The sequence below is a fragment of the Podarcis cretensis genome, assembly GCF_951804945.1.
Source record: "Podarcis cretensis genome assembly, chromosome: 3".
Taxonomy (NCBI): domain Eukaryota; kingdom Metazoa; phylum Chordata; class Lepidosauria; order Squamata; family Lacertidae; genus Podarcis; species Podarcis cretensis.
In genome coordinates this window covers 552,080-563,664 of record NC_137172.1, presented here as the reverse complement: position 1 = coordinate 563,664, position 11,585 = coordinate 552,080, and the positions used below count along the sequence as shown (strand labels likewise).

At 55.8% G+C, this 11,585-nt stretch overlaps 2 protein-coding genes across 2 annotated transcripts in view; both read left to right on the top strand.

Moving 5' to 3' along the window:
* The first annotated feature begins 2,856 nt into the window (after positions 1–2,856).
* Positions 2,857–11,585, top strand: part of LOC307211686 (uncharacterized protein) — a 57,740-nt gene continuing 49,011 nt past the window's right edge. Inside the window, exon 1 of the mRNA XM_079968545.1 lies at positions 2,857–3,119. The gene's annotated coding sequence lies outside the window, so the exon portion shown is untranslated. The remainder of the gene's footprint in view (positions 3,120–11,585) is intronic.
* CAD (carbamoyl-phosphate synthetase 2, aspartate transcarbamylase, and dihydroorotase) overlaps positions 4,402–11,585 on the top strand; it is a 43,151-nt gene continuing 35,967 nt past the window's right edge. The window contains exons 1-7 of the mRNA XM_079968377.1: positions 4,402–4,534; positions 5,770–5,909; positions 7,309–7,438; positions 8,727–8,869; positions 9,872–10,013; positions 10,175–10,346; positions 11,371–11,556. Of these exons, the coding sequence (XP_079824503.1) occupies positions 4,450–4,534; positions 5,770–5,909; positions 7,309–7,438; positions 8,727–8,869; positions 9,872–10,013; positions 10,175–10,346; positions 11,371–11,556 (998 nt within the window). The 5' untranslated portion in view covers positions 4,402–4,449. The remainder of the gene's footprint in view (positions 4,535–5,769; positions 5,910–7,308; positions 7,439–8,726; positions 8,870–9,871; positions 10,014–10,174; positions 10,347–11,370; positions 11,557–11,585) is intronic.

The window sequence follows — 11,585 nt, the reverse complement described above, 5'->3', positions numbered from 1 at the left end:
GTCTTCTAAAAGTCTGGCAGTTGTTGTTCTTTTTGACATCTGGTGGGAGGGCATTCCACAGGCGGGTGCCACCACTGAGAAGGCCCTCTGCCTGGTTCCCTTGGCTTCTTGCAGCGAGGGAACCGCCAGAAGGCCCTTGGCGCTGGACCTCAGTGTCCGGGCAGAACAATGGGGGTGGAATTGCAGGAATTGAAGCTAAGGTGAGCAACCTCTGAGTGGCCAACCCTCAAGGCGGCTGCTTCTGCCAAGTCATGGAGCGAGCCTGGCTTCTCCTTCCTAAGGTGCCCCACATATAAATGCAGCTCAAAGCCTGTCTGGCTCTTCTATACATGCGCTGCCCCTCCTGCAAAGCGCCCCCTGCTGGCTGCTGCGCCCAGAGATCTTCCCCCCCACCTCATCCTCCCACAATGCACTGCTCCTGTCTAAGCCACACGCATGTCCCCGTGCATCTCGCATGGCCTGGAGGCACAGCAGCGTCCCCTGCTGCACTCCCTGGGAAAGACATGCCAAGGAGAGCCACGTGCCAAGGGCTGCCAGAGGCACCTGGGGCAACGTGAACCGGGGTGTGGTGTAATAAACGGAAATCTGCTCTTATTCCCTTATGGGGGACACAAGGGCCCTTGCAGATTCCTTTGCAGGTTCTCCATCGGTTGGAGAAAAGAACAGAGGCCAACCAAAGAATATCGAGAAGCAAAGCAGCTCATAAGCCTGATCTTTATTGATCTGTTGCAACAGGGTGCTCCCCTCTCATGCAGGAGGACGGAGGAGGACCCCGAACCAAGGTGTGCCCGCCCTTATATAGACATTTTTAATTGCATCATACCTACATCACAGAAAGGGCGGGCTAAAGTAGAAATCTGAGTGTGTTGTTTATCTCCTGTCATCGTTTATTTCCTGTCTGGCAGGTTACCCGTGTTAACAGAGAAAACTGAGGGTTCCCTTGGACAAAAAACAAGGACCCCGGCCAGGAATGCCAGAGCAAAACAGCAGCCAGTCGGCTTGGTCTTGATTGAACTGTCACCACAGGACTCCCACCTACCACCAGGTGGAACAAGATGGAAGCCCCGAACAAAAGAGCCCCCAAACTTTTGTTAGCTGCTAATCCCCATGTTACACCCCAACTACATCACGGTTACATCATGAAAGGGGAGGTCTGGTGGCATTAATCTGAGCATCCTGCCCCATGGTTCCCCTTGCCCTCCACCAAAAACCCATCAAATGTAACAAAAAAGATATTTACATTTCCCTGTTTAACAGCCAAGATCATCCCACCCTTTTGTCTTCACCTGGGTTTGTTATTTCTGGCATGGCTACCTGTCTGGCACCCAGGTATCAGGATGCCAGGGATTATCCCTCAGGCAGAGGGGCTGCTGAGGAGCTGAGCTCACAGGTCTAGATGGATTTCTGAAGTTTCCCCAGTGAGCCAGTACATAGGTACATTTATCGAAGAATTCTTACATTTGGTATAGTGCAGCAGAGGCCCTTTGAATAGCTAGGAAGAAACTGTGATGAAGTGTTTTGTGGGGACAAATCACAAGTCACAAAAGCGATTGTGCTGACTTTGGTAGTGGGCTGCATGTGCAGGATATCTGCTGGAGGGGCAACCCCCCCAACCTATACATAAATTCCTGCTACACCTGTTTAATGGTTACTTGATTGGGTTTCCTGGGGAGCCTGGCCAGTCTTTTGTAATGATAAATACTTAGTTCCTGGGCCAGGTCACAGGCTCACACCCTATTCATATCTTAAATGTGCCCTTAAGACAGGATTTGTGAAGAAAGAGACAATGGGGAGGTTTCCCACTTTGACCTTGCAGAGAAATATTTGAGGTCAATTTGTTCAGGTCTTTTTTTCTGTGGGGTTTCAGACATGTGCTTTATATATGTATTGATGTATGTGTTTGCTTGGTACATTTATGAACATTTATTACATATAGCGCAGGTGGCGCTGTGGGTTAAACCACAGAGCCTAGGACTTGCCGATCAGACAGTTGGCGGTTCGAATCCCCGCAATGACGGGGTGAGCTCCCATTGCTTGGTCCCTGCTCCTGCCAAACTAGCAGTTTGAAAGCATGTCAAAGTGCAAGTAGATCAATAGGTACCACTCCGGCGGGAAGGTAAACGGCATTTCCATGCGCTGCTCTGGTTCGCCAGAAGCAGCTTAGTCATGCTGGCCACATGACCCGGAAGCTGTATGCCTGCGCCCTCGGCCAATAAAGCAAGATGAGCACAGCAACCTCAGAGTCGTCCGTGACTGGACCTAACGGTCAGGGGTCCCTTTACCTTTACCTAAGACCTTAAAATTCTTATAACAATGGCAAGAGTTCTCTGCGTCTGTGCAGCATCGCCAGGCATCTGCTGCTTGCTGCCCATGCCCCGGGGTGATGTCTGAGCAGCCTCTGCCAACGTGGCATCCTCCAAGATGTTGCACTGCAACTCCCACTAGCCCTGCCCAGCTGCCGGCTCCCTTGCACGGGCTGCTGGCTTCCGGGGAGCTTTGACCTTGTTGGGTAATGCCAAAAGCGAAGTCCGCTGGCTTCTTGGCCTGGCCTCCCTGGTGGCCAGCAACCTTTCACTGCCTCCCCCAAAAAGGTTGGGGGCATTTGAAATTTTGCTTGCACAAAACGGCATTTCTAAGGCTTGCCTGGGCACAGGGCACAGTCAGCAGAGTGGGGTCTTCCCTCTGTCCGTGTAAGCGGGTAGCCCTCCTCTGCAAACTTCATAAATGGCACTTTTTAATGAAAAAAAGAAGCAATAACATTGCAAAGGATGCATCCCTCCATTAAAAGCAATGCAGGAAGAGTGGGTGTGCCGTGCCATGATGTTTCATAGAATCCTAGAGTTGGAAGAGACCACAAGGGCCATCGAGTCCAACCCCCTGCCAAGCAGGAAACACCATCAGAGCACTCCTGACATATGGTTGTCAAGTCTCTGCTTAAAGACCTCCAAAGAAGGAGACTCCACCACACTCCTTGGCAGCAAATTCCACTGTCAAACAGCTCTTACTGTCAGGAAGTTCTTCCTAATGTTTAGGTGGAATCTTCTTTCTTGTCGTTTGGATCCATTGCTCCGTGTCCGCTTCTCTGGAGCAGCAGAAAACAACCTTTCTCCCTCCTCTATGTGACATCCTTTTATATATTTGAACATGACTATCATATCACCCCTTAACCTCCTCTTCTCCAGGCTAAACAGGGACGCGGGTGGCGCTGTGGGTAAAAGCCTCAGCGCCTAGGGCTTGCCGATCGAAAGGTCGGCGGTTCGAATCCCTGCGGCGGGGTGCGCTCCCGCTGCTCGGTCCCAGTGCCTGCCAACCTAGCAGTTCGAAAGCACCCCTGGGTGCAAGTAGATAAATAGGGACCACTTACTGGTGGGAAGGTAAACGGCGTTTCCGTGTGCGGCTCTGGCTCACCAGATGCAGCTTTGTCACGCTGGCCACGTGACCCGGAAGTGTCTCCGGACAGCGCTGGCCCCCGGCCTCTTGAGTGAGATGGGAGCACAACTCCAAAGTCTGTCAAGACTGGCCCGTACGGGCAGGGGTGCCTTTACCTTTATCATATCACCCCTTAACCTCCTCTTCTCCAGGCTAAACATGCCCAGCTCCCTTAGCCGTTCCTCATAAGGAATTGTTTCCATTCGAGCGTGGCTGGGGGGCCGAGGAGACCCCCAGCTGTATGTCTTGGGGGGGGGGGGCTCCTTTTGTGATTAGAATTTAAAAGTCTTAGATGTATAACAAATGTTCATAAATGTACCAACCAAGCTCGTAGAGAGATCAGCACAGGAAGACCTTCCTGAAACCATTTTTAATTCCCAAACTGACCCAATGTTTTCTCTGCGAGGAGGGAGGGGGCGAGGGAACCTTCCCATTGTCTCAGAAATTGGGAAATCACCATCTCAAAGGGTGACCGACTACCAGGAAAGGCAATCAGATAACCTGGCAGACAGGAAGAAGACCATCACCTCTTTTGTGATGCATGTATGGAGGGGGGGTCTCGGGCTCCGGGGGGGGCAATTTCCCAAGTCTATATAAGGGCTTGTGCCCCATTGTTCCTCCTGCGCGTGGCGAGCAGGGACCCGGTTGCAATAGTGGAAGATCAGAGATCTGGCTTGGCTTTGCTGCTCCAGCTTCTCTGCTGGGCCTCTGCTCTTTGCTCCGAGTCTAGGGACCCCCCTTTGGGACCCGATCCGGGCTCTTGCGTCCCCCTAAGGGACAAGGGGCAGATCGGGGTCTGCAGCCCGTTCCCCTCCTCCGGGGCTCGGCTGGCCTCCCGCCCCCGGGCGGGTCATTTCCTCCCCGGCCTCGCCGGCTCCGCCTCTTCTCTTCCTCACCGCCCGGCCCCGATCCGGCCCTCCTCCTTCCCTCCTCCTTGCGCGCTCCCGCTCCCCGCTCGCCCCCGCCGCCTCCTCCTCCTCCCGGTCCCCCCGGGGGCGCGCCCACGGACCGGGCTCCGCGATGGGCAGCCTGGTGCTGGAAGATGGCACGCTGGTGCGGGGGCGCCCCTTCGGAGCCGCCAAGGTCGCCGCCGCCGGGGAAGTGGGTGAGTCTGTGTGTTTTTTTTGGGGGGGGGTCCGGGTGGGGGGGCGGCACAAAGGCGGGACCCCCTTTCCCCTCCCCCACCCTGTCCTCCTCCGGGTCCGCGCCTGCCCCGCCCCCAGGCCGAGCCTGCTCCCTCCACGTGGCCGAGGGGCTTCCCCTTCTGCTCCTGCTCGGGGGGGGGGGCGATCGGGGGTCCCCCCCCAGATCCGGGGCCCGGCAGCCCCCAAGCGCGCCCAGGGCGGGAGGGAGGCCGCAGCTGCTGGAGAGCGCCTCTGAGCGCGTCCAGAGTGCCTTCCGGGGCGGGGGGGCTCCGTGCCCGTGGGGTGGGGGCTTCGCCGGGGGTCAGGCCTGCTGGGCTGCAATGGGGCTGCAAGGCAAAGCCGGGCCCACACCTTGGCATCTGGATTGGGCCCTTTCTCTGCTCCCCCGCCGAGGGGGCTGGGGGGCTCCTGATCTCCCCCGAGGAAGCAAGCCTGGCTGGGGGGGGGTCTCCTCTCACGCCCCCCTTCAGGCTTCTGAGACTTTGCTTTGTGTTGCAGAAATAATCCTGGATAAAGGGGGGGGGCAAGCCCTTTCAGAGCCCCACAGAGACCTCTGGCTAATGCCAGCTTCTCGGGCCCCAGCCCATAATAATAGTAAAATGACCGGGCGTGAAAACAAAATAAGACCCCCCCCCAAAAGAGTGAGACTAATGTGCAGCTCTAAGCTGAGACCGGTCTCTGCGCTGGGCTAGATGACCCCTGAGGGTCCCTTCCAGCTCTGCAATTTGGCGATTCTACGATCTGGACTTGAGGCGCCTAAAACAAGTCGTGAAACTCCCTAAATGCCAACCAATGGATCAGTGTCTGCGTGTGACGCCCCCTTTGAGGTCCAGGCCAGGCGGCCCCCCTCCTCCGCTGCCCTCTCAATTAGCCCGGGGGGGTCCCCGAAGTGGGCACTGGGGCCGCTGTGTACCCCCTTCCTGCCCCCCTTCCCTCCTGCAGGGGAGCAGCACCTGATACCTGAGCGGCTTCTGGCGCACTTCTAATTATCGTCACCTGAGAAGGGATGTGGTGGCGTCGGGATTGGCAGGACCGAGATCAGTGCGGCCCCAGAGAACGCGTCCCCCTGAGGTGGCTTTGGCCAGGTACCTCGGGGTTTGGCCAGCAACCCCCCACAGATCGGGGCAGGAGGACTGACCCTTTGGCCAGGGCCTGGCGGTGCTGACCAGGCCTCCTCTGGCTTCCCTCTCCGCAGTTTTCCAGACAGGCATGGTGGGCTACCTCGAAGCACTGACGGACCCCTCCTACAAATCGCAGATCTTGGTGCTGACGTACCCCCTGGTCGGGAATTATGGGGTCCCGCCGGACGAGGAGGGTCCGTACGGGCTCAGCCGGGTGAGTACTGGCAGAGATTCCCGGTTCTGCTTCACGTGGCTTGTCATCTGGATGAATGAGCGGCTTCTCAGCAGAGGCCGATATAAATGACACAGCCGCATTTCACATCCAGTCCTGGGAATAAGCTGGTCATTGAGGGTTCTTGTTGCTGTCAGAAAGGCCAAGCATTAGTCCTTTGGAATCCGGCCTGTGCTTGTATTTAGAGAAGTCGTAAATTAAATTTGTTTAAAAAAACCTTGATCGGATCAACAGGGTTCATGCAGGGAGCTAAGAAACAATCTTGCAGGACTGAAATGGTAATTCCCTGCTTCTGCAAATATAATGATGTGGATCCCAGGTGGGCCTCTCTGGGGCGTATCCTGCTCTCTCGCAGCCCCCCTCGTGCATCAAGTGGGGGAGGAGGGGTCCTCAACATGCACTGCGATGTCCTTCACGCAACACGTGGCCCAGAGTGCCTTCCATCAGCTTCGGCTGGTGGCCCAACTACGCCCCGGTCTGGACAGGGATCAGCTAGCTACTGCTCTCTATGCTCTGGCAACCTCAAGGTTGAACATATTGCACCAATTCTGGTCCGACTGCACTGGCTACCAGTTAGTTTCCAGACCCAATTCTAAGTGCTGGTTTTGATCTATAAAGCCTTAAATGGCTCAGGACCACCATATTTTGAGGACAGCCTCTCCCCATATGAACCTGGATCCTGGGATCATCCTCTGCGGCCCTCCTCCGTGTGCCTCCTCCGTGAGAGGCCTGGAGGGTGGCAACATGAGAGCAGGGCCTTCTCTGCAGTGGCTCCCCGGAATGATCTCCCCAGGGCCGTCCACTTGGTGCCTTCATTATACACCTTTAGGTGCCAGGCAAAAATGTTCCTTTTTAACCTTTGATTGATCTGATTGGCCTCCTCTGCCCTTTTAAAATGTGGGTCTTTTCTCTGGGGGTATTATTGGGTTGTTGTTTGCGTTTTGATCATGTGTTTTGTGGTTTTATTCCATGATCCACCATGAGACCCCCAGGTATAGGGCATGTATATAAATTCTAATAATAATAATAATGTAGTTACGGTAAACTGTGGAGGCAATGGTAGCCACCAAGGCATTGAAAGAGGATGAGACAAATTCATGGTGGGCTCTCTGTGGCTGCTGGCCAAGATGGCCATGGTCCCTCTCCACAGCTGGAGGCAGCCGTGCTTCCAAAAACGACAGGAGAGTTGCTTTTGTGCTAAGATTCTGCTTGCTGGATTCCCACTAAGGACACCTGGTTGGCCCCTGGGGAAACAGGCTGCTGGACTGCATGGGCCCACCTGGACGGACCCAGCAGGCGCTTCTGATATTCCTTAAGACTGTGATGGTGGGATGCTGGCCCTGATTCCCTCTCCCCTTCCTCCTCCTCCTCCTCCTCCTAGTGGTTTGAGTCCAGCTCCATCCACGTCGCGGCCCTCATTGTCGGCGAGTGTTCCCGAAACCCCAGCCACTGGAGCGCCACCACCTCGCTTGACCGCTGGCTGCAGGAAAAGGGGATTCCTGGCCTGGAAGGTAAGCCCAGGGCCCAGTAGGAGGGGCTTAGAGGGGCCAGAGGGCTGAGCCTGTTGGTGCCCTCCCTCTGCTGCACCCCCAGACACATCATACCTACACATCACAGAAAAGGCGGTCTGCAACGGAAATCTGAGTGCGTTGTTTATCTCCTGTCTGGCAGGTTACCTGTTAATGATCACTTGATTGAATTACCTGGGGAACCTAGTCAGTCTTTTGTAATGATAAATACTTCGTTCCTGGGCCGGGTCACAGGCTCAGCTATTCATACACAGACATACCCTTAAGACAGGATTTGTGAAGGAAAAGACAATGGGGAGGCTTTTCCATTTTCCTTCTACCTTGCAAAGAAAATATCTGAGGTCAATTTGGGAGGGACAAATGGTTTCAGGACTTTTTCTGTGGGGTTTCAGACATGTGGTTTATATATTTATGTATGTATTTGCTTGGTACATTTATGAACATTTATCTCATTTATCTTATCTTATAAGACCTTAATTTTTTTTATTTCACCGCCAAGAGTCCTGTGGGGGAAAACACATAGGTGGAAAATGCAGAAATGGTGGGGGGATTATAGACACCCCCCAGGAATCCTTGTGACAAATACTCAGGTGTTTCCCCCACATGTGGGATTCTGGGAGGGAGCAGCCTGTGAGCAGACGGGGGCCTCTCATTCCCAATCTTACAGGGGGGTAAAAGAGCTTGTTCTCCAAAGCACCCTGTCCATTGTGGATTCTTCCACCCCCCCAGCCCCCTTTCCTGTCGCCCCCACTTTTCCTGTTGATGGAAAAGACCATCTCTCTGCACGATGCAAAATGTCAGCTTCATGTTGCCCCCTTCATGTATCTGAAAGGCGTCCCAAGCTTGTTTTCTGATGCTCCAGTCAGTGGGGCACAAAGCAACAGATGGAAATGGCAAGAAAGAAGATTCTGGCTAAACGCTAGGAATAGTTTTCTGCACCTAAGAGCTGTTGGACAGACGCCCTTGCCAGATGGCAGACTCTCCTTTGCTAGAGGTTTTAAGCAGAGGTCAGGTGACCATATGATCCACCAGGAGCGCTTTAGTTGTGCTTTCTGCACTGCGGGGGCTGGACTAGATGACCCCTGGGGTCCCTTCTATAATTCCGCCAGGTGGCGGGGAGAATTTGCCCCCACAGAAGTGCGATGAGCTGTTCCCTGCCCCTCGGTGGCCGAAAGTGGCTGTGGGTCTCTGCCCAGGGGCCGCTCTGTGGGGCTGCCCTGGTTCTCCCGCTGAGCCTGGCGGGGCGCTCACTGGTCCCTTGTGCTTGCAGGAGTGGACACTCGCGCCCTGACCAAGAGGATCCGGGAAAAGGGCAGCTTGCTGGGCAGGCTGGTGCCCGATGGTGTCCCCAACACCCACCTGCCCTTTGAGGACCCCAACAGGAGGCACCTGGTGAAGGAGGTCTCCCTCCAAGTAGGTGGGGGCAAGAGGGGAGCTTGGGTGGTCAGACCTGGAGGTGGCTTGGCTGCCCGTGAGGGGGTCTGCTTTTGTGCATGGCAGAGTTTGCTTCTGGGCCTGCACGTGGCCCTTGGCATTGGGGGCTTAGCAGCCGATCAGGCTGTGCTCCAGTCTCCACGGCTGGAGGTTTCGTGGGCTGCTTGGACGTAGAAAAATGGTGGGAGGAGGAAGCAGCTGGGGCCCCCCATAGGAAGAAGGCTCAGAGCCCCGAGAGTAGTGGTGAGTGGTCAGAGCCTGGGAAGAGAAGGTGTCAGTAGCAGAAGGGGTAACAGGACTTGGTGAGCAGGGAGAGTCTGTGCCAGAGAGCAGTCCAGAATCAGAGGCAGAAGCTGATGCAGGAGAGGAGAGAGACCAAGAGGCAGAGATGCCCCCCCCTCCTGTGACAAACTCCCTTCCAGAACCAGAAGAGGCATGAAGAGGGAGGGGGCAGAGACAGGCACACCAACAAAGTCTCAGATTGCTTGGAAAGAACCGGCGAAAGGAAGAGACTTAGGCAAATATCAGCCTCGTGGGGGCAAGATGCAGCAGGAAGAGTTGCTGTGCTTACTAGGCCTCCTGAGCAGACCTTGTTTACTTGAATAAAGAGCTAACTTCACTGACTCGTCCATGCGATTTCTTGCTGCCTTGCTCCTGGCAGCAACGCTTTTGAATGCCATTTCCTGGGAAGCACAGGAGGAGAGAGGGCTCGCGTGCCTGAATCCTGCTTGTGGGTTTCACAAAAGAGGCACTGGGAGGAGAGGGTGCTGGGTTCGATTTCACTGCCTGATCCAGCAGGCTCTCCAGAAGTTCTTAAGCAGAGGGTGGCCAGGAGCACAGAGCCATCGTGGGCCAGCACCCCAGGGGTTGGGGGTGTTTCCTGGGCCAGCCTGGCCCCTGAGTGCCCCCTGCCCACCCCGAGAGGCTCCCTTTCTGGCCATCAGCCTCACTCTTCCTCTCTGCCTCCCCCCGACTCACTAGGCTCCCCGCCTCTTCAACCCCGGGGGATCCGTCAGGATCACGGCTGTCGACTGTGGCCTCAAGTACAACCAGATTCGGTGCCTCTGCAGCCGTGGCGCAGCCGTCAGAGTGGTGCCCTGGGACCACCCCCTGGACAGCGCAGGTGAGCGGGGTGGCCGGGGCCCGGTGGAGGCTGCTGGCAGGATCCTTCCTGGGCGCTGGACAGACACAGGGAGGGGAGGCCTTGGGTCTGGGGGCTGCCGAGGGTCTCTCCTCGCTTGGTGAAGGGTCCCAGCTTGCCCCATTTCTGGATTCTCCTCCCAGAGTTCGACGGTCTGTTTGTCAGCAACGGCCCTGGAGACCCCCAGCTCTGCCAAGTGACGGTTGCCAACCTGCGCCGCGTCCTGGAGCTGCCAACCCCGAAGCCCGTTTTTGGGATCTGCCTGGGCCACCAGCTGCTGGCGTTGGCCATCGGGGCCAAGACCTACAAGATGAAGTAGGTGTCTGTGGGGGGAGAGTAAGGGCAGTCACGCAAAAGCCCCCCCTTTTTTGCAGCGGACGGTTAACCTGTGGAACTCCCTCCCCCAGGAGGGAGGAGTGGCCTGTCAGGAGTTCAGCCTACACTTGAGTAGGACCCTGGCAGAGACACCTGCCCGACTGGCTTGTTCCCTCCCTCCTGGTCAATCGTTCGGGAGCTTCAAAAGCTTTCTTCAGCCCAAACATCACAGCGACCGATGCCAACAGACACTGGCACACTTAGGGATCTGCAGAGTTTGTGCATCATGCGTAACAGACCTCAGCAACTCAGCATTTTGGCTAATCTCCTTTATTTACATATAAACACACACGGAACACTGCAACATGGCTCCCTCTCTCTCTAGCATCAGACAGCAAAGAGAGAAAACAAAGGACAATAGTCCCACTTCATGGAACACAGGAACACAAACATCCTGTCTCCATCGCTTCCTGCTCGGTGGAGTCAAAATGTACACCGTCATGTGGAAGACAACAATCCCATGACTGCAATCATGGAGCAGGAATTCTAACATGGCCACCAACCTGGATGGCTTTCACGGAGGATTGGAAGTTTTTAACGCCCAAGGTTTCACTGTGTTTATTATATTGTGTTGGAAGCTGCCGTGAGTGACTGGGGCAACCCGTTTTGATGGGCAGGGTGCAAGTAATATATTATTATTAGCACCAGGAGTTGACGCATTCATGGATGGCTCCTAGCCAAGTTGGCTCTGCTTTCCCTCCGCAGTTGGTGCTTCCCAATCCCCGTTTCTGGTGCCCGGATCCTGCTTGCTGGTTTCCCATAATGGGCATCTGGTTGGCCCCTGTGAGAACAGGAGGCTGGACTGGATGGGCCATGGGCCGGATCCAGCTGCAGGGCCCTTAAGGGCCACAAAGGACACCTCTGGCCATTCCTGTTTCTCCATCGCAAGTTCGCGCTGGGCACAGAAGTCCTTTGGCTCCTCCCTCTGGCCAGGCCTGACTGCCCCCCTCTCCCCACTGGGCAGGTACGGAAACCGCGGGCACAACCAGCCGTGTCTCCACGAAGGCTCTCAGCGCTGCTTCATCACCTCCCAGAACCACGGCTTTGCGGTCGACTCGGCTAGCCTGCCGGCCGGCTGGTCCCCCCTCTTCAGCAACGCCAACGACCTCTCCAACGAGGGCCTCGTCCACGACTCCAAGCCTTTCTTCAGGTGAGAGACATGGGGGGGTATGCATGGGG